General features: G+C 46.2%; 1 protein-coding gene across 3 annotated transcripts; it reads right to left on the bottom strand.

Annotated features, from left to right (window-relative positions):
* Positions 1-86: 86 nt before the first annotated feature.
* Positions 87-20009, bottom strand: LOC131137644 (interphotoreceptor matrix proteoglycan 2-like). 3 transcript variants are annotated; one of them, XM_078797724.1, is made up of 21 exons: positions 19686-20009; positions 19452-19619; positions 19097-19263; positions 17334-17362; positions 16120-16152; positions 15946-16001; positions 11769-12976; positions 11547-11699; positions 11423-11481; positions 11318-11338; positions 11021-11247; positions 10895-10956; positions 10621-10819; positions 6731-8082; positions 6454-6673; positions 4612-4822; positions 3222-3410; positions 2966-3161; positions 2171-2250; positions 2022-2074; positions 88-1617 (listed from the first exon to the last, which is right to left on the bottom strand). In XM_078797724.1, the coding sequence occupies exons 1-20, from the start codon at positions 19756-19758 to the stop codon at positions 2041-2043; spliced, it is 4737 nt and encodes a 1578-aa protein (XP_078653850.1). In that variant the 5' UTR covers positions 19759-20009; the 3' UTR covers positions 88-1617; positions 2022-2040. The 3 variants fall into 3 exon arrangements, with proteins under 3 accessions (XP_078653849.1, XP_078653851.1, XP_078653850.1); XM_078797723.1 differs by having other exon boundaries at positions 87-1617; positions 2966-3410; XM_078797725.1 differs by having other exon boundaries at positions 87-1617; positions 2966-3410; positions 11769-12886.
* Positions 20010-20933: the final 924 nt, after the last annotated feature.

Here is a 20933-nt window from a genome sequence, read left to right as displayed (position 1 = left end):
TCCAACACAGTAGACAAATACCCGAGATATACGTAGCAATGGTAGCCATGTTTCCATCATCGACCCCACGGCTGCTGTGGCTACTGACATACAATACCAGGAGTGGTTAAATAAATACTCCAAAGATGCTATTTCAATCTATCAACACACCATACAGACAGACACATTTACCATGTTGACACTTTTTATTAGGAAAAATACAAAACCCACAACAACATTCCATAGAGTTTACGATAAAGGGGTATGTACAGTGTATACTGTACTAGGGATGTTCCGATCAGGACTTCATGCTGCCGATTCCGATAATCCATGATTGAAATGGGCCGATACTGATATCAATAAGGATCACACATAAAATATCAGTGTGATATCAGTGTGCACAACGGCAACGCTCACTCGTCATATGTGCCACACATCATCCGGAGTCGCAGCCCTGCACACAAGCAAAGTTCCTCCTGCACTGGATCGGAGCCCCATATACTGTACATCTGTATACAGTATACTGTTATTTATTTCTTTAGTGTGCAAGTATGTGATCATGTATGATCGAAGGTTTGATTGCAGTAAAGAATACAGTACTAATGATGACTGCTAGTAACCTTTGGGAGTGGAGCGCTGTCCTGAGGTGACCCCTTGGAAGCGACAGGTAAGTCAGTACCCCTTTTGTACACTAGAGGCTGCCAGAGTGCAGAGGAGAAAGAGACGTGTGTGTGTGTGTTGTCACGTGTCAGTGGGGAAACCCACACTTGGCTGCAAGTGTCCTTTAACTTTTAAGGATAGTGAGAAGGAAAGTGGCTGCACAGTGGACGAGTGGTTAGGACACAGGCCTCACAGCTAGGAGATCTGAGTTCAATTCCACCCTATGTGGAGTTTGCATGTGTGGGTTTCCTCCCACATTCCAAAAACATGCTAGGTTAATTAGCGACTCCAAATTGTCCATAGGTATGAATGTGAGTGTGAATGGTTGTTTGTCTATATGTGCCCTGTGATTGGCTGGCCGCCCGTCCAGGGTGTACCCCGCCTGCCTCTCGCCCGAAGACAGCTGGGATAGGCTCCAGCACCCCCTGCGACCCTTGTGAGGATAAGCGCTAGAAAATGAATGAATGAATGAGAAGTAAAGTGGGCGGGGGACATTGGGGCTCCTCCCCCCACAGTCCACTCAGGCATGGAGTACCAGCCACAGGTGACCAATCATGTGCTGTTCCACAGAAAATGGATGATATTGATCGGAGCATCCCTAAAATGCAGTATTATACTGTATATATTGCATGTGTGTGCGTAGTATATATACAGTATACGCTTCCATACACACACATTCATTGAGTCCAGTCAAATGACTGACTTCACATAAAACATCTTCCAGTTCTAAAACATCTAACCTAACTGCTACTTTACAAATGCTACTAACATCTGCCTTGTCTTCTCCTCATGATCTGTTAGCAGCGTTGATCACCCAACACCCCTTCCTGGGTACGGTATGTTTGCGTGTGGACCAAAGGAAAAACCACAATGGACCGTTCCTTTTTCAAATGTGATGTTAGTGTGGCCATCAAAAGCAGAACGATGAAGAGAAGGTCAGAAAGGTGAGCAGCGTGTCTTCCTGTCCAATCAGGAGCTCTGTATAAAGATATCATTAGCATGGTTATCTTCAAGATCATTGTTTATAGTCCTTATGTGAGGCATCAACACATAACCCTTTGGTTGGAAAGATACTGTAGAAAAAAACTGATGAAAAGAGGCAGCTAATGGATGCACGTCATGGGACACACCTACACAGCCTAGTATTAAAACGCCTTACATCCATACTCCCGTCTATGGATCTCCACCTAATGGTGGCTAGGAGCTATATGCCCCTGGTAGGGTCTTTCCAAGGAAACAGGAAATCGGAAATAACAGGCGTGTCCCATGACGTGCATTATTAGCTGCCTCTTTTCACTTGTTTTTATATCTTTACAAGGCATATGATGATTATGGATGACTTTTCCTTGAATGACTTCAAAAGAGATTGAAGGTTTCGGTACCTCTGAGGTTGGATGGGGGTTACGTGGTGGAGCTGCCTCGCCGTTCCAAGAATCTGCTCCGGGAAAAAAAAAAAAAAAATTATTATTATTATTATTATTTTTTTTACTTTTGACAACTCAGCAGTTTCCGTAACAACACAATCACTCACACTTGCGTCTGTCGCACAAAGTCAGCAAAATGTTGATCTCTGCTGCAAAGCTCGATGATCCTCAGACGCTCCTGGATCTCCTGCAGCAGGTCAAAGGTCAGCAAGACTGGTATACTGTGCCTTGTTTCACAGTAGCTAACATAATACATCGTCCATCTTAGTCCATCTTCTGAATCTCATAGCTGACTTTCAGGAATACCTTTCAACTTTCTGCAGAGGTTTGTCTTTTTCTTTCTGGAAATGTACTTGGAGTACATATGTACAGTACGTACAGTAATACTGTATTACTGGTGTACAGTTTGAATATGTCATTCCTAAATGACGGCTGTTTAATGGTTGAATTTAGCCCATTGTCCTAAAGTACATAAATACACCTTCTATGTAGTATTCTTTATGTAGTATTTGTAGTATTCTTCTATTTGTTTTTGGTTAGGTTTATGTTTTTAAAAGTAGTGTTTCAGGCTGGGGCTGCACGTTGGTCGAGTGTTAAGCGTGCAGACCTCGCAGCTAGGAGACCAGGGTTCAATTCCAGCCTCCGCCATCTCTGTGTGGAGTTTGCATGTTCTCCGGGTACTCCGGTTTCCTCCCACATTCCAAAAACTTGCTAGGTTAATTAGCAACTCCAAATTGTCCATAGGTATGAATGTGAGTGTGAATGGTTGTTTGTCTATATGTGCCCTGTGATTGGCTGGCCACCAGTCCAGGGTGTACCCCGCCTCTAACCCAAAGACAGCTGGGATAGGCTCCAGCACCCCTGTGACCGTCGTGAGAACACAAAGATGAAAGGTTTCGTACTTCTTTGGTGAGCGCCGTGTTCTGGTGGAGGTGTTGGACCTCGTCGCTGCTGAGCTCCCGAGAGGAAGCGGTGGGGCTGCTGTACTGGGGGAGGTCGTGGTCGTAGCGGCGGTAATACTGGGTGGTGACCGGGTCGCTCTCAAACATGGGGTTGAATTTGGTTGCGCGTTCCAGCGTGGCCATGCTGTCGCCTCGTCTGCAACATGAACACGTGTTGATCAACAGCGCAAAAATGCACACTGACCACCACGCTGACCTCAGAGGATCCTCCGTGTCCTCGCCGTCATACTGCTCTCGAAGAGTCCTAGCCAGGAAGAAGATGATTCCGGCCGCCACCACCAGGAATCCCGCCACGGAGATGATAGCGATGCCGACCACCAGCGGCTCGGAGACGTACTCTTCGCAGTGCTCGCCACGATACCACCAGTTCTCACCTACACGACATCTGCATGGACCAAGGACTTGTAGGTCATACAAAATCATTTCATATTTCACATCACAATATGCATTAATTCTTTTTGTATATGTCTGCGCCTACGTTTGATGATTGAACGAGCGACATCAAGGAAGAAGGAGCGGAGTGGCCTGTTTGTGACGCCAGGAAGTCGAACAGATGGAGTGTTAACGATGGTTGGTCCAAGTGAAAAGTGTCACGTATTAGTGGATGTGTTGCAGATCATCTGCTATGAGTGCTCGTACAATTTGGAGCAGGTTTTGGTTAGCATGTTAGCATCATCATGCTATTTTCTCATTTCATACGCATGCTTCACACTACAACATGCACCCTTAAAAACCTCCATGGCTTCCCGTCCCCCCCAACCCCAACGTATCCCATTTCAAAGTCCTTCTCATCACCTACAAAGGTCTCCACGATCTGACCCCCCCATACCTCACAGACCTCCTTCATCCACACAATACCCCCCGTCCCCTTCGCTCCTCAGACTCCAAGCTCCTGGTACTCCCCTTTAAGACCGAGCTCCAAACCTGGGGAGACAGACCCTTCTCCATCGCTGCCCCCACCCTCTGAAATTCTTTGACCCCAACCTTCCCACCTTCAAAAAACAACTCAAAACCCACCTCTTTAAATCCGTTTTTAATGTCTAACTTTTTATACCTCACTGCTTGACCCCCCCCCCCCCCACGCTTTTAGCCTTGTTTTAGCTCTGAATGAATGTTTGGATATTGTAACTTTATTTTTATTTATTTTTTCTCTACTGTAAAACGTCTTTGAGTACTCTGAAAAGCGCTATACAAATAAAATGTATTATTATTATTATTATTATTAGGCTGCACGGATGTCGAGTGGTTAGCGCGCAGACCTCACAGCGAGGATACCCGGGTTCAATTCCACCCTCGGCCATCTCTGTGTGGTGTTTGCATGTTCTCCCCGTGCATGCGTGGGTTTTCTCCGGGTGCTCCGGTTTCCTCCCACATTCCAAAAACATGCTAGGTTAATTAGCGACTCCAAATTGTCCATAGGTATGAATGTGAGTGTGAATGGTTGTTTGTCTATATGTGCCCTGTGATTGGCTGGCCACCAGTCCAGGCGGGCGAGAGGCCCGAAGACATTATTATTATTATTATTATGTGAGTGAATGATGGTGAAAAGAAAAACAGAAAGTGTTTTGGTAGAAAAGCAGTCTGACCTGCAAATGGCGCCCTTGCCGGGGATGACGTCACATTTGCCGTCGTTGAGGCAGAAGTCTCGTTGGACGTCACAGACGCTCTGACACGGTAGACCGTCCACGCTCAGGTACCCGGCGTCACACACGCACTCGGCCTCGCCGGACCAGCCGTTGACCATACACTGCGAGAAGGCGTTACACGCCTGGAACTTACACGGGTCTGCTCTGTCGCCTGCACAGATGGGAGCACACGTTTCACCTGGTGCATCTCGTGGAGGAAGGTAGGAACGGGAAGGAAGCGAGTGACGTGCAACAGACAGGCTTCAGCAAGATGATCAGCGTCAGTCGCTCACGTTCCTCCCAGACGGATTAGCAGAGCCTGACCCACCTGACCCCTCGTCCACTTATGGAATTAACTACAGTACACAATCACAGGTGGAATTCTACCTTTAAACAGACCAAAAGTACACTAAAAGCCATGTTTTAAATACAGTATTATTCTTCATTGTGGAATGGGACTAAGAGCCATCTTGCTATTCCTCATCTTTCATATTTATTACACTTTAGCATTTCTGTAGCGCTTGTCCTCACAAGGGTCACAGGTAAGCGTCTCATTGGCACTTGTAACCATGGCAACAGAATAGCAAACTCATGCCCAATGCAATTCCTTTGGAAATGAATGGAGGAATGTTCAAAATTCCACAGATTTCCACACATTTTCCAAGCTCTGTGTCGCTGGACAGGGGCCATGATGTTGGGTTACATTGTGAAGGGGTTTATGCAGCTCTCCCTCGTAGCTCGCTAAATATATAAGCCCTGATCCCTTCTACACATGAGGTGTGTTATGATGTTGGAGTTCATCCAAACCTAACCAGATGAATGGTTAGGATGAATGAATTTCTCACCAGAGTCAAACCATTCCAGCATCAAAACCACAACCACATCCTAAAAATGGCCGCTTTTTCCATACTGTACAATTTTCACAAACTGAATTTTTGATGGCTGCATGGTGGACGAGTGGTTAGCGTGCAGGCCTCACAGCTGGGAGACCGTAGTTCAATTCCACCCTCGGCCATCTCTGTGTGGAGTTGGCATGTTCTCCCCGTGAATGTGTGGGTTTCCTCCCACATTCCAAAATCATGCTAGGTTAATTAGCGACTCCAAATTGCCCATAGGTATGAATGTGAGTGTGAATGGTTGTTTGTCTATATGTGGCCTGTGATTGGCTGGCCACCAGTCCAGGGTGTACACCGCCTCTCGCCTGAAGACAGCTGGGATAGGCTCCAGCACCCTCCGCGACCCTCGTGAGGATAAGCGGTAAAAAATGAATGAATGAAAAATTGCAGGCTGCACGGCGAACTAGCGGTTAACACGCAGGCCTCACAGCTGGGAGACTCAAGTTCAATTCCACCCTCAGCCATCTCTGTATGGAGTGGAAATGTTCTCCCCGGTTTTCTCCGGGTACTCCGGTTTCCTCCCACATTCCAAAAACATGCTAGGTTAATTGGCGACTCCAAATTGTCCATAGGTTTGAATGTGAGTGTGAATGGTTGTTTGTCTATATGTGCCCTGTGATTGGCTGGCCACCAGTCCAGGGTGTACCCCGCTTCTTGCCCGAAGACAGCTGGGATAGGTTCCAGCACGGCCACGACCCTCGTGAGGATAAGCAATAGAAAATGAATGAATGAATTTTCGATTGCGAATTCTTTCTACTTGCGCATATTTCAATGGCTTCCAAGAAAATTGAATATTTCAACGTTGATTTCAATAGAAAAAAACTACATGAATAAAAAACCCAACGCTAGAAGATCTCTCATAGTACGTGCAGTAAGCTTGAAGTCACGAAGACGCGTTTGGTCTTACCAGATTCCACATCCAGGGAGTACTTGTCAATGGCGAGGTTCATCGTCTGATAGGCCGTGTTGGCAAAGTCCTCAAGGATGAGGAAGACGACGTTGGCAACACCTTTGGAAACCGGTTTGTCAAACCTCATGCGGCTGTTGACCACGATACTGCCGTTTCTGAAGTTGAGGATCTCCAGGTTCTGGAAGTTGTTCAGGTTGGACTGCAGGTGCGGCACCAGCTGAAAGTGAAAGTAAAAGTTATTCTTGCTAAGGTTCTTACTATGCATCCTTCTCACCAGTTGGAGAAAGCGTTGCTCCAGTGATTTGTATTCAGGGGAGCTCTTGTTGAAGAGGTCCGTGGAGAACGCCATGTTGGTCACTCGGAGTCTGAAAAACACCGTGAGGGCTTGGACCGGCCTGGTTGGCAATGCTATTGCTTCTGATTCCGGGCCCTGCGCCCCGCTGGAGTACCCGCTGCTGTCGCCTTCTGTCACTATTCCTCCGTACTGGAAGACGTCGAGGCTGACATCCACACCCGGGACATCAGAGAAGTTACTTTTTATGGGCTCGGTTTTGGTAGGTTCTGTACTTTCTTCTTTTTTCAAGACTTCTAATTTAGTGCTGGAATCTTTCTCCGACAAAGAAGTTCTTGTTTCGCTGACTTGAGAAGACAGTGTGCTGGACGGACCATGATCGTGGTTTTGGTTCTCCGGGTGAAGCGAGTCCTCATCTTCAGGGGCGGAATCTGACACTCGTGTAAAAGGCGAGTCTTTCTCAGGAGAGAGGGCAAAGGGGTCAGAACCGAGAGAAGAGGAAGTACTGGCAGGAACGGAAGCAGCCGTGGTAACGGCAAAGATTTCATCCACAACCATGTCATCTTCAGGGCTCCCAGGCGTTGTCGTCATTGTTGCTTCAGAAAAGCCCAGTTGCTCCTCGATCACCTCCACCTCTCGGTGGTGGATTTCCGGAAGGGGTAAATTTGGTTCTTCGGGGAGCTCCTCCTCATGAGGCCACTGTGGAGTGATGGCATCAAAGTCGGTTGGATGTACGTAATCAAACACCGGTTCTCGTGCGGCGTTGTCAGGTGGCAGAGTTGCAATGACCGGGTCCTCCCGAGTCCGGGTGGTTGCAGCCACCGTACTGTGACGTGAACGAGTCAAATCAAACTCCTCGTCAACTTCCACTGTTTGCATAGACAACTCCACGGTTAAGGTGCCTTCAGGTGAAAATACGGGTGCGTGAGTGGTGGAGAAGTGGGGTGTGAATAAAACCTGATCCAAGAATGGGTCTGCCTTGGCGTCTTCTAACGTGGAAAGTGTTCGGACAGGCGTAGCAGGGGTGAAGTGGAAAACCATGCCGTTGTCCTTTTCACTGCTTTGTAACTGAACATCATGGATTCCATCCTCCTCATCCATGTCCTCCAGATCCGGTGGTGGCAGGACCTCCACGTGGCTTTCACCATAAAGGCTTGCTGCCATTTCCCAGGACTGGAGAAGCGCTTCCTGTCCGTCTCCTGAGAAACCAGAGCCGGATCCATCATCCACGGTGAACTTGTGGCCAGTTGAATCACTGGTTGAATCATGGTCCTCTTGGAAGGGTTTGATTCCAACCCCCGCCAGAAAGCCCTCCTTGTCAACACTTCTGTCAGCTGCCAATCAAAGCCAGAGATCAATCACCATAAGACACCATCACCATAAGACACCATCACCATAAGACACCATCACCATAGGACACCATCACCATAAGACACCATCACCATAAGACACCATCACCATAACGTTGCACATGTGGTTCAGGGCATTGAATCCATCGTGACTGGACTGTTAGGCGTGTCTTAAAAGACGTTTTGCTTCTCATCTGAACAGGCATCATCACTTCATGGTCAAAGACTAGGTGGGACACACGCCAGTCATAGACTAGATAGGACAGCTCTACTAGAGGTCAAAACTAGAGCTGTCCTGAGCTGACGAGCACTGCCTGGTGTGTGTCCCCATCTAGTCTTTAACTCTAGTAGAGCTGTCCTATCTAGTCTGCCTGGTGAGTGTCCCACCTGGTCTTTAACTCTAGTAGAGCTGTCCTATCTAGTCTGCCCGGTGAGTATCCCACCTAGTCTTTAACGCTAGTAAAGCTGTCCTATCTAGTCTGCCTGGTGGGTGTCCTACCTAGTCCTCGGCTCTAGAAGAGCTGTCCTATCTCGTCTGCCTGGTGTGTGTCCCACCTAGCCTTTGAGGTCTAGTAGAGTAGTAGAGCTGTCCTATCTAGTCTTCCTGGTGTGTGTCCCATCTAGTCTTTAGGTTCTAGTAGAGCTGTCCTATCTAGTCTGACTGGTGTGTGTCACACCTAGTCTTCAACTCTAGGAAAGCTGTCCTAGAGCCAAACTCTAGTAGAGCTGTCCTATCTAGTCTGCCTCGTGTGTGTCTCACCTAACTTTGAGCTCTAGTAGAGCTGTCCTATCTAGTCTGCCTCGTGTGTGTCTCACCTAACTTTGAGCTCTAGTAGAGCTGTCCTATCTAGTCTGCTCGGTGAGTATCCCACCTGGTCTTTAACTTAAGTAGAGCTGTCCTATCTAGTCTGCCTAGTGTGTGTCTCACCTAATTTTGAGCTCTAGTAGAGCTGTCCTATCTAGTCTGCCTGGTGTGTGTCCCACCTAGTGTTTAACTCTAGTAGAGCTGTCCGATCTAGTCTGCCTGGTGAGTGTCCCACCTGGTCTTTAACTCTAGTAGAGCTGTCCTATCTAGTCTGCCTGGTGAGTGTCCCCATCTAGTCTTTAACTCTAGTAGTAGAGCTGTCCTATCTAGTCCGCCTAGTGTGTGTCTCACCTAATTTTGAGCTCTAGTAGAGCTGTCCTATCTAGTCTGCCTGGTGAGTGTCCCACCTAGTGTTTAACTCTAGTTGACCTGTCCTATCTAGTCTGCCTGGTGAGTGTCCCTTCTAGTCTTTAACTCTAGTAGAGCTGTCCTATCTAGTCTGCCCGGTGAGTGTCCCCATCTAGTCTTTAACTCTAGTAGTAGAGCTGTCCTATCTAGTCTGCCTAGTGTGTGTCTCACCTAATTTTGGGCTCTAGTAGAGCTGTCCTATCTAGTCTGCCTGATGAGTATCCCACCTAGTCTTTAACTCTAGTAAAGCTGTCCTATCTAGTCTGCCTGGTGAGAGTCCCTTGTAGTCTTTAACTCTAGTAGAGCTGTCCTATCTAGTCTGCCTAGGGTGTGTCTCACCTAATTTTGAGTTCTCGTAGAGATGTCCTATCTAGTCTGCCTAGGGTGTGTCTCACCTAATTTTGAGTTCTAGTAGAGCTGTCCTATTTAGTCTTCCTGGTGTGTGTCCCATCTAGTCTTTAGGTTCTAGTAGTGCTGTCCTTTCTAGTCTGCCTGGTGTGTGTCCCATGTAGTCTTTAACTCGAGTAGACCTCTCCTATCTAGTCTGCCTGGTGAGTGTCCCACCTAGTCTTTGAGGTCTAGTCGAGCTGTCCTATCTAGTCTTCCTGGTATGTGTCCCACCTTGTCTTTACGTTCTAGTAGTGCTGTCCTATCTAGTCTGCCTGGTGAGTGTCCCACCTAGTCTATGAGGTCTAGTCGAGCTGTCCTATCTAGTCTTCCTGGTATGTGTCCCACCTTGTCTTTACGTTCTAGTAGTGCTGTCCTATCTAGTCTGCCTGGTGAGTGTCCCACCTAGTCTTTGAGGTCTAGTCGAGCTGTCCTATCTAGTCTTCCTGGTATGTGTCCCACCTTGTCTTTACGTTCTAGTAGTGCTGTCCTATCTAGTCTGCCTGGTGAGTGTCCCACCTAGTCTATGAGGTCTAGTCGAGCTGTCCTATCTAGTCTTCCTGGTATGTGTCCCACCTTGTCTTTACGTTCTAGTAGTGCTGTCCTATCTAGTCTGCCTGGTGAGTGTCCCACCTAGTCTTTGAGGTCTAGTCGAGCTGTCCTATCTAGTCTTCCTGGTATGTGTCCCACCTTGTCTTTACGTTCTAGTAGTGCTGTCCTATCTAGTCTGCCTGGTGAGTGTCCCACCTAGTCTATGAGCATGAATGTGTTCTAAGCCAACCCTAAGAGTCCAGTTGCGATGGACTGCCTGCCCTGAGGATCCAATGACCAGGATGAATGAGAATATTCCCATGGATATTGGAAGCCTTACAGCAAAGGACAAGATGGAAGCCAAGCAGAAATAAATCAGATAAACATCTCACAGTTTGGCGTGCTTGGCAGAAAGCTCGTTGGGAAAGTAGTACTCTCGTCAACCGCGAAGACGTCGTTTTCGCTCACTGCTTCGCTCTTGGTGCTTTTCCACGAGTGGAAAAGGAAATCATCCGTCTTCAGAAAACCTTCACTGCTTTCCATCCCTTGACTTGGTGCATCTGGTGGCCTCTCTGCAGCGAGAACATTATCCTGTCCACCATGATTAGCATGCATCCATCAGCAACAGAAAGCACTGATGATAAGGAGATTTGGACGACAACTCACCATGCTGTCGAAGATGTCGGCCGGTCGGGCGGTAGGTTTCCCTGAAGGCAACAAATTCTCGCCTGAAGGACCCAGAAGAATAATGTTAGAAAAAATAAACATGGTGGTGAAGAATCATCTGATTACCGTTCCCGAGGCTGCTGTTGTTCAGGAAGTGATCTTTGCGCAGCGCTTCCGTAATGTAGTTCCGGAAGTCTGTGATGGTATAAACGACCGTCGGCTGCTCGGCGCTGGCAGGGTAGTTCTTCTCCACCAGGTTGTTCTGCATCGCGATCAAGTCCAACGTTTCATTTGAGACGCCGCCGTCGTCCACCTCCAGCGTGATGGCATAGTGGACATGGACCACCAGACCCCTGAAAAGACAAAAGCCACTCTTCTTCCAGCATGTGCATCCATCAATGTTCTAAAGGAACTTAGACGTACCGCTCCAGGTCCTTCTGAGGCCTGAGAACACAAATAAAAGACAAATATTTCTGTAAAAAAGATCTCAATTTGGATTTTGATGATTTATTCAGAATAATTTTGCACCTGAATTCGATGACAAAAACGTTCTTGAAGCCAGGAACTTTTTCAAACACATCACCAATCTAGACAGGAAAAAAAAAATCATCATCATCATCATCATCATGAGCATCAAAGGTCAACTTAGTACCCTGCGGGTCAAATGTCGGGCGAGTTGCTGGTAGTGGAAGCTACTCGGGTCTCTCAGAGCACCGTTGTAGGTTTCTTCTCTCAGCGTGATGCTCAGCTCCACCGTCTGCTCTTTCAGAGGCCTCAGGAAGGTGTTGTCGATTTCGTTACCGAGCTGCATGTGCAAGAACACAACAAAGGTTTAATGTTGTCCAGGAGGATCTCTGTGAAGCACATGACTCACCGAGTTCTCCTGTTCCTCAAACGGGAAACCCGGCAAGCCGTCATCAGCCTTCAGTGGGCTCTCGGTAGCATCTGGGAAGTTGCCGTTGTTATACTCCGCCGTGTACCTTGTGGTTTGTAGAGGTGAGCCATCGACTTTGCTGATTGGCGCCTCGGGAAGTATTTCGTATCCTGCTGTGACGTCTGGAAAGATGAGCTGGACCTTGTCAGGGAGAAGATCTGGAAGAGTTGTCTGGGTGACATGCTCCTCAGGAGACGCCGCGGGGCCAAATACTTCTGTCCTTGTGTTGTCGTCTCCTGGTAAAGAAATCCGTGTGCTCTGCTCCTGGTCAGATGCTTCCTGCGGGTCCAACACTAAGTCGGGTTCCTCAGATTCAGTCCCTGTCAGTAATACATCAGAGTCCGGACTGTCATGATCAGATTCTGGATGCACGTCTAATGGAACTTCAGGTCCAGAACTGTCTGATGTGGATTCTGCGTCACCCCTCCCCTCTAAACTTTCACCCCCAGCAGCTTCAGATGGCAAGTCAAGATGGGTTCTATGTGGGTCAGGTACTGGTTCTGGTTCTGGTTCGGTGTTAGATTTCACGTCTTGTGTTGCTATTTGTGATGGCTGGATTTCAGGTGCGTCTTGTGTTTCTATGACGACCGCAGCCTCTGCTGGTACCGTGGCTGCTTCAGATGGGTTTTCCTCCAGTTCTTCTGTAAGAGATGCCTCCTCCATGGAGTTGGTGGAGTCTTCCTCTTCTTCTGCTTTCTTTATTGTTGTTGTTTCCATGTCAGGGGACTGTAATGCTTCTTCTGCCTGATCCGTCTCCTCCTCTTCCTCATCCCCAAGGTGATCAGACATCACAGCAACTTCACTCTCCTCCATTTCATGGTCAGCTTCTTCTGTTGTTTGGGAGAAAACATCTTCTTCTTCTGGCTCTCCAGTCACAACATCTGGCTGACCAAAGATCTCTGGAGAACCATCTTCATTTAAGGAGGTGGCCCCAGCAATACTGTCCTGTTGTGGGACAGTCGGCTTAGAGATTAGCTTAACCACGGCGGTGGTGGTGTCGTCAGAGCGACGCAAGGCGTTAGAGCCGCAGCCTCCTGACTTGTCTGGCACAGCAGGTACTGTCGGGTCAGAGGTGATCTTTGTTAATTCTTCTTCAAGGACTTTTTCATGGGGGGAGGATGTCCAAGCAAGGGAGGGGATTTCTTCACCTGGAACATTCCAGTAAAACATCAAATTAGAGACGCTCAATGTTGGCTCTCTTATCATTACTGATACACCCTCAAATCAATGGCAGGTGACATGGCGTGTAATGAAGCAAGACGTTTACTGTGATGCCACGGGATGCATGTGAACTAAGACAACATACTTGTAAAAATAAGACAAATACCGCAATATGTATGTTATCGTAATGCCATAGTATTTACTTTTCAAACATGAATAATCCTTGAAAAATCATGTAGCAATGGTCAAGTACTATCTAGACATAATACCTTCCCAAATAAGAGATAACGCTGGCAACTTGACCATTCTCCTACTATAAACAAGTTAGACGTAATACATTCCCGAATAAGAGATAACGCTGGCAACTTGACCATTCTCCTACTATAAACAAGTTAGACGTAATACATTCCCAAATAAGAGATAACGCTGGCAACTTGACCATTCTCCTACTATAAACAAGTTAGACGTAATACATTCCCAAATAAGAGGTAATGCTGGCAACTTGGACATTCTCCAATATCAACAAGTTAGACGTAATACCTTCCCAAATAAGAGATAATGCTGGACACTTCACCATTCTCTTACTATCAACAAGTTAGACGTAATACATTCCAACATAAGAGATAATGGTGGACACATCACCATTATCCTACTATCAACAAGTTAGACGAAATACATTCCCAAATAAGAGATAATTTTGGCAACTTGACCATTCTCCTACTATCAACAAGTTAGACGTAATACATTCCCAAATAAGAGATAATACTGGCAACTTGACCATTCTCCTACTATCAACAAGTTAGCCGAAATACATTCCCAAATAAGAGATTATTTTGGCAACTTGACCATTCTCCTACTATCAAGAAGTTAGACGTAATAGATTCCAACATAAGAGATAATGGTGGACACATCACCATTCTCCTACTATCAACAAGTTAGATGTAATACATTCCCAAATAAGAGATAATTCTGGCAACTTGACCATTCTCCTACTATCAACAAGTTAGAGGTAATACATTACCAAATAAGAGATAATTCTGGCAACTTCACCATTCTTCTACTATCAACAAGTTAGAGGTAATACATTCCCAAATAAGAGATAATGCTGGCAACTTCACCATTCTCCTACTATCAACAAGTTAGACGTAATACATTCCCAAATAAGAGATAACGCTGGCAACTTCACCATTCTCCTACTATCAACAAGTTAGACGTAATACATTCCCAAATAAGAGATAATTCTGGCAACTTGACCATTCTCCTACTATCGACAAGTTAGATGAAATACATTCCCAAATAAGAGATAATGCTGGCAACTTCACCATTCTCTTACCATCAACAAGTTAGATGTAATACATTCCCAAATAAGAGATAATTCTGGCAACTTGACCATTCTCCTACTATAAAGAAGTTAGACGAAATACATTCCCAAATAAGAGATAATGCTGGCAACTTCACCATTCTCTTACCATCAACAAGTTAGATGTAATACATTCCCAAATAAGAGATAATTCTGGCAACTTGACCATTCTCCTACTATAAAGAAGTTAGACGAAATACATTCCCAAATAAGAGATAATGCTGGCAACTTCACCATTCTCTTACCATCAACAAGTTAGATGTAATACATTCCCAAATAAGAGATAATGCTGGCAACTTGACCATTCTCCTACTATCGACAAGTTAGATGAAATACATTCCCAAATAAGAGATAATGCTGGCAACTTCACCATTCTCTTACCATCAACAAGTTAGATGTAATACATTCCCAAATAAGAGATAATGCTAGAAACTTGACCATTTGTAAAGCTGCACATTTGTATGTGGCACAAACATCCATAGAAGAAGATAGTCAAGTGCAAAGTACGCCGACATAAAATACATTTGGAGAACTTGAATGAGGTTCTTGTCGAAGCATGACCTACTGGGGTACTCATCTCAACTTTGCACGGCCGCTAGATGATTCTTTCAACAAATCCCAGACCCGACACGTCAGCTGGCCCCTTGCAATGACCCTGATACTCGCCCAGCAGTAAGCTCGGGTCCTCCATTGACCAGGCTGTGGCCTGTAAATAGGCTTAATGGGCTATTCCTGGACTGGCACATGTGCATCCCAGCACCCATAAGACCAAACGGGGTGGAAGGTGACTGACGGAAGCGAAAGGTCTGCGTGCACAACCAGCGTCTCCGGCGCTTTCACGATCACCTCTGACCACTTTTATTACTTATGATTATTTAATCTTGTTTTTCACAGATTAGCACCAAATTAGACAAACATTGTAAAATGCAATACCACAACATTGCACGTCGTTCTCCCTGAGGTTAGCATGGTTTAGCATGTGTCCCTCACTGCTTTGCTTGTTTACTGTGAGCCCCCTAGCTAACTTTCAGACATATCTGATGCGCTGTTCCAGGCTGCGAAGGCCCGGACACCGGCACGCTTCTCCACGGAGCAAAGGTGGACATTCTTCCTGGCGGAACACCAGGAGAACCAGGGTGCAGAGGGGCCAGGGAACACCTCAGCTGTCCGCCTTGGAGTCATCATCGGGCGGAGGGGACAGTGAGGCACGCTGAGGAGCGTTGAGACCCTCTTTTTTTTTAATCTTACTTACATGTTTATTGCATTTTCCAATGTTTGAACTTTGGTTTGAATATAATTTGCGGCGACAACGTTAGCAAACGCTGAGAAAGGTGTTTCTTGGGCATTTTCCCTGTTATGATGGACTATCTTAGGAATGGCCTTTTCCCAAATATATACTTGTACATATACAACATATATGTGGCAATTATGCTCTGACTTCCTAATACGAATACGCTCCTAAAGGCGGGGCCAGCTTGCATTGCATATTCCAATATTAGCCTTGCAGAAGAAGCATCAAGTGCTTGACGGGAAGAGCTGACGTCCCCAACACATTGTGTTAGTCCAACTTAATGAGATTCCTACGTGAGCGTTTACCTGGCTGAGTGCTGCTCACAAGTCCTCCAGTATCGTCCCCCGCTGTACCTTCAGAGCTGTAACGTAAGATATGGCAAACAGACGCTTTATCAGAGTAGAGTCCAGTAAATAAAAAAAAAAGAAAAAGAAAGTAAATAGAAGAACAGGTAGAGTCTGATGGATATTAGGAGATACCTGCACGCAGGGGGGCCTGACCCGATGGGTACACTGCAGCGGTTGAGGACACACAACACACCTTTCGTCAACAACAAGAAACATTTGCGACAAATGTACTTAACACAATAATGCCGTCTGTGTGATCTCACAGCAGCAGCTGTGGTGCGTTCAAGGAGGCCAAACAAAGTACAACATCTCAATGCTTGATGAAAAAAACATCAGCAGTCAGTAAAAATGTCAAAATGGTGCTATTATGTAGACGCGGTGACCAACGTAGAACCTGTCCACACCAACATGGACCTTATAAAAATGCAGCAGATGCTACTCCTGTTGCTACGATTGGTTAGCAAATTAGCAAAAGCATAATTTCTGGAAGTGACATCATGGGGGTGACACCTCTCGGTTAAAGCAGAGTGAACAAAGGCTTGCCGACATGGACTTGGCCCAGTATATTTTTTCCATCATCATAGTAGTCATGCCAAAGGGTTGCGTTGCTGCTGGATGTTCATATAATCCCACTCATACTGGAACTTTCTTTTCAATGGACGAAGGAGAGACAGATGGACGCCCATCTTTGCAGTGATCATTTGGAAGCATTTGGCTTACTCCTGCTGCTACGATTGGTTAGCAACATGATAGTTGATGGGGCTAGCCATGATGAGCTAGCTGTTAGCTTAGCATAATTTTTGGAAGTGACATCATGGGGGTGACACCTCTCAGCTAAAGCACAGTGAACAAAGGCTTTCAGACATGGACTTGGCCCAGTATATTTTTCCAAAGTGTTGTGTTGCTGCTGGATGTTCACATAATCCCACTCATACTGGAACTTTCTTTTCGATAGACGAAGGAGAAACCGATGGACGCCCACCTTTGCAGTGATTATTTGGAAGCATTTGGCTTGTAAGCACGTTAGAAACGTACGTCAAGGTTGCCACATCAAAGAGTAAGTCATGTCTCCTACATGCTATGCTATGATAGCAACAGGGTTGTAAAGCATTATATGTGGATCTTGTCACTGCCATGTGCTTACTGTGGGCAGTGACATTGACACTTACCGTTCCATGTTTTGAAGGCCATCTCCAAATCATGGCTGGCACCATCAACCATAATATATATATCAGCACTAGAGTGATGGATGTATAATAAATATATGCTGACATGTGAGGTATAGCAGCACTAGAGTGATGGATGTATAGTAAATGCAAGGTGCAGCGTCAACGTTTTCCACTGACCTGCTCGGCGGTGCCACCATGCCAACTCTCTGAAACGAGACATCCAAAACAAGCGTTGAGATTTTCTCATCGTGGTCATTGTATGCTCAGGGCGCTGAATGGATACCGACTGGACGGTTCAGGTTGTCTCCTCTCATCTGTCATCCATGCAGGCTTCAGGTAAGACAGCGCTAGTCTTATTACGGTGAAAGCAAGCAGCCACTGAGCAGGCGCATGCTAAGACACGCTAACTCTTCTGGTCAACGCTATTGCCACCTCAAAACACAAGCAATGTACACGCTGAAGCGTCCAGCTGGCGTGCATTCAGCCCTGAGCACCTTACAGACTTGGAGATGAAAAACAGGGATGCTCCAACCATCATCCGAATCCTCCATTAGTGAGATCGGCTGATATCAATATGTATTTATGATGAGTGCTTTCATTCATTTTCTACCGCTTATGACTGGTGGTCAGCCAATCACAGGGCACATATAGACAAACAACCATTCACACTCACATTCATACCTATGGACAATTTGGAGTCGCTAATTAACCTAGCATGTTTTTGGAATGTGGGAGGAAACCGGAGTACCTGGAGAAAACGTGGACGAACATGCAAACTCCACACAGAGATGGCAGAGGGTGGAATTGAACCCCGGTCTCCTAGCTGTGAGGTCTGCACGCTAACCACACGACTGCCATGCAGCCTAATAATAATAATAATAATACATTTTATTTGTAGACACTTTTACAGTAGAGAAAAAAGAAATAAAAATAGAGTTGAGTAAAAACAGTAAACGGCGGCACGGCGGTCGAGTGGTTAGCGCGTAGACCTCACAGCTAGGAGACCAGGGTTCAATTCCACCCTCGGCCATCTCTGTGTGGAGTTTGCATGTTCTCCCCGTGCATGCGTGGGTTTTCTCCGGGTACTCCGGTTTCCTCCCACATTCCAAAAACATGCTAGGTTAATTAGCGACTCCAAATTGTCCATAGGTATGAATGTGAGTGTGAATGGTTGTTTGTCTATATGTGCCCTGTGATTGGCTGGCCACCAGTCCAGGGTGTACCCCGCCTCTCGCCCGCAGTCAGCTAGGATAGGCTCCAGCACCCCTGTGACCCTCGTGAGGAAAAAGCGGTAGAAAATGAATGAATGAATGAAAAACAGTAAACGATGTATTAAAATACAATATCCAAATATATCACATAGCGCACATAGAGACAAACAACCATTCACACTCACATACACACCTACGGACAATTTGGAGTCGCCAATTAACCTACCACGTTTTTGGAATGTGGGAGGAAACCAGAGTACCCGGAGAAAACCCACCATCGGACAATAATTAGCCATTTATCGTGTCTGATCCTTGAACGTGACAGGCAGCCATCATGTCTCCGTTCAACACTTCTACAAAGACGTGACGCAAATATTCTTTGGTGAGCTTCACCAAGAACATCGTTAGTATCCTGACAACCCTATCAATGTCACATCCACTTCGCTGTGGGACAAAAAGGAGCTCCCAACTAACTGCAGTGATTGTTGTAGATGTAGACGCGTTGTGGGCATGCGGTGGAAGCCATCGAATTCGAAGTGACGATCCCAAGAGCTTAGGCAGATAACTAGCTAGCGAGCCCTAGTGACAGCTCGGCAAAACGTGTAAAGAATAGTGATGGTGCAGGTTCCATCATGTTGGTGTTGGTGGCTTTTTAGCACAGAAATGGTCCAACGCTAATCCGAGGCGGATGGACGGGAGCACCCCTGGTGACGAACAATGAACACTCACGCTTCTTATGAGGCTGAGGTGCTCCTGCGATTGGCTGAAGAAGCGGCCGATATCCGTGATGCTAGCGGAGCCATCCATGCAGCGGCCGACCCAGTCCTGGTACTGATCACGTTCTGGCAGCTGGTCCCAGAATATCTTGAAGGCCTCCCACACCGTCTCCTGACACACTGGAAGACAGCACAAAGGAGGCTGAAGGAAGCAGACCTGTGTCACCATGTTGGAGGTTTTAGTATTTAGGCTGTGTGTGTGTGACCTCTGACCTCCCTGCCACGGGCTGCAGACCTAGCGTTTAAGCTGCAAAGCACCTTGGGACAACATCTAAATGTTCACAGAGATACGGCAGCAGAGTACAAACCTCTGAGGTGGAAGTACTTGAGATGGTTGGAGACCGCTTGGTCAAACGTCTCCTGACTGCAAAGTTTCACCCCGCTCGGGAACAGAAGGTCCCTTTTTCTGCGAGCCAGAGACCCGTGATGTCTGAATACGAGCTGGAGGTCTTCTGAAGAGTTCTCTGCCTGCTCACCTGAGGGTTCAGAGGTGAGAGGTGAATGCAGGTAAGCACAGAGGAGCGTGACAGACATTCCCAGACCTGTGTCCATGTTGACGGACATCAGCAGCATTCCTATCGTCCACAGACGCAAACCGCTCCACTGTCCCGCCATTTGGAACCGACACCGCAGTCCACGTCCTCAGCTCATGTGGACCTTCCCTCAGACGTGTCCAGACGCCGTTTGGTGACGTGGTGGAGGAAGAGAAGTGGCCGGGTGGCTTCCTCTCAGGTGAGCAGATGGGAGCTTTAATCCTATTTGCTAAGCTGTTGGGGTGGATGAGTGTCAGTGGGCAGACATTATTTACGTTTCTCTTCTAGAGCGCCACCACCAACCTTCAACCTTCAATCTCCTCTCCCGTCCCCAAGGTCCGTGTTTCAAGGGGAACTTGAGGGGCAATTGTTTTGATACTACTCCACATAATGAAAACTAGAAAAGCACTTGGAGAGCGCAGCTCATATTGTGATTTCCATCACAAATATTACTCCTATCTATATATTTAGATTGCTAATGTTTGCTAGCATTTTTATGCTAACACATAGCATAATAGTGGTAAGTCTTAATATACTTGTCAAGTGTTTAAATGTGTGTCTGGCTATGAAAATGGCTACAATGCCGCTTCGCTAATATGAGCATGCTAGCAATGCTAACATTAGCATGTAAACACATAGCATAATAGTGCCAAGTGTTTAAACATCTGGATATGAAAATGGCTACAATGCCACTTTGATAATATTAGCATGCTAGCAATGCTAACATTAGCATGTAAACACCTTGCATAATAGTGCCAAGTGTTTAAACATGTATCTGGATATGAAAATGGCTACAATGCCGCTTTGATAATATTAGCATGCTAGCAATGCTAACATTAGCATGTAAACACCTTGCATAATAGTGCCAAGTGTTTAAATATGTGTCTTGCTATGAAAATGGCTATAATGCTATAATACTAATGTTACCATGTTAGCAATGCTAACATTAGCATGTAAACACATAGCATAATAGTGCCATGTGTTTAAATATGTGTCTGGCTATGAAAATGGTTATAATGCTATAATACTGTTAGCATGCTAGCAATGCTAACATTAGCATATAAACACCTTGCATAATAGTGCCAAGTGTTTAAATATGTCTGGCTATGAAAATGGCTATAATGCTAATGTTAGCATGCTAGCAATGCTAACATGCTAAATGTCCCGAATGAGTTGGAAGTCGCCAGAAGCTAGCTAGTAGCTAGAACTCTTTAGATGAAATGCATTCGGATTTTGGACCAACCCCAAAATGTAATG

Source organism: Doryrhamphus excisus, linkage group LG17 (genome assembly GCF_037039965.1).
Source record: "Doryrhamphus excisus strain RoL-2023G ecotype Guam linkage group LG17, RoL_Dexc_Guam_v1.1, whole genome shotgun sequence".
Lineage (NCBI taxonomy): Eukaryota > Metazoa > Chordata > Actinopteri > Syngnathiformes > Syngnathidae > Doryrhamphus > Doryrhamphus excisus.
Note: the sequence above shows the minus strand (reverse complement) of the source record. Positions and strands in the feature narration are given on the sequence as shown.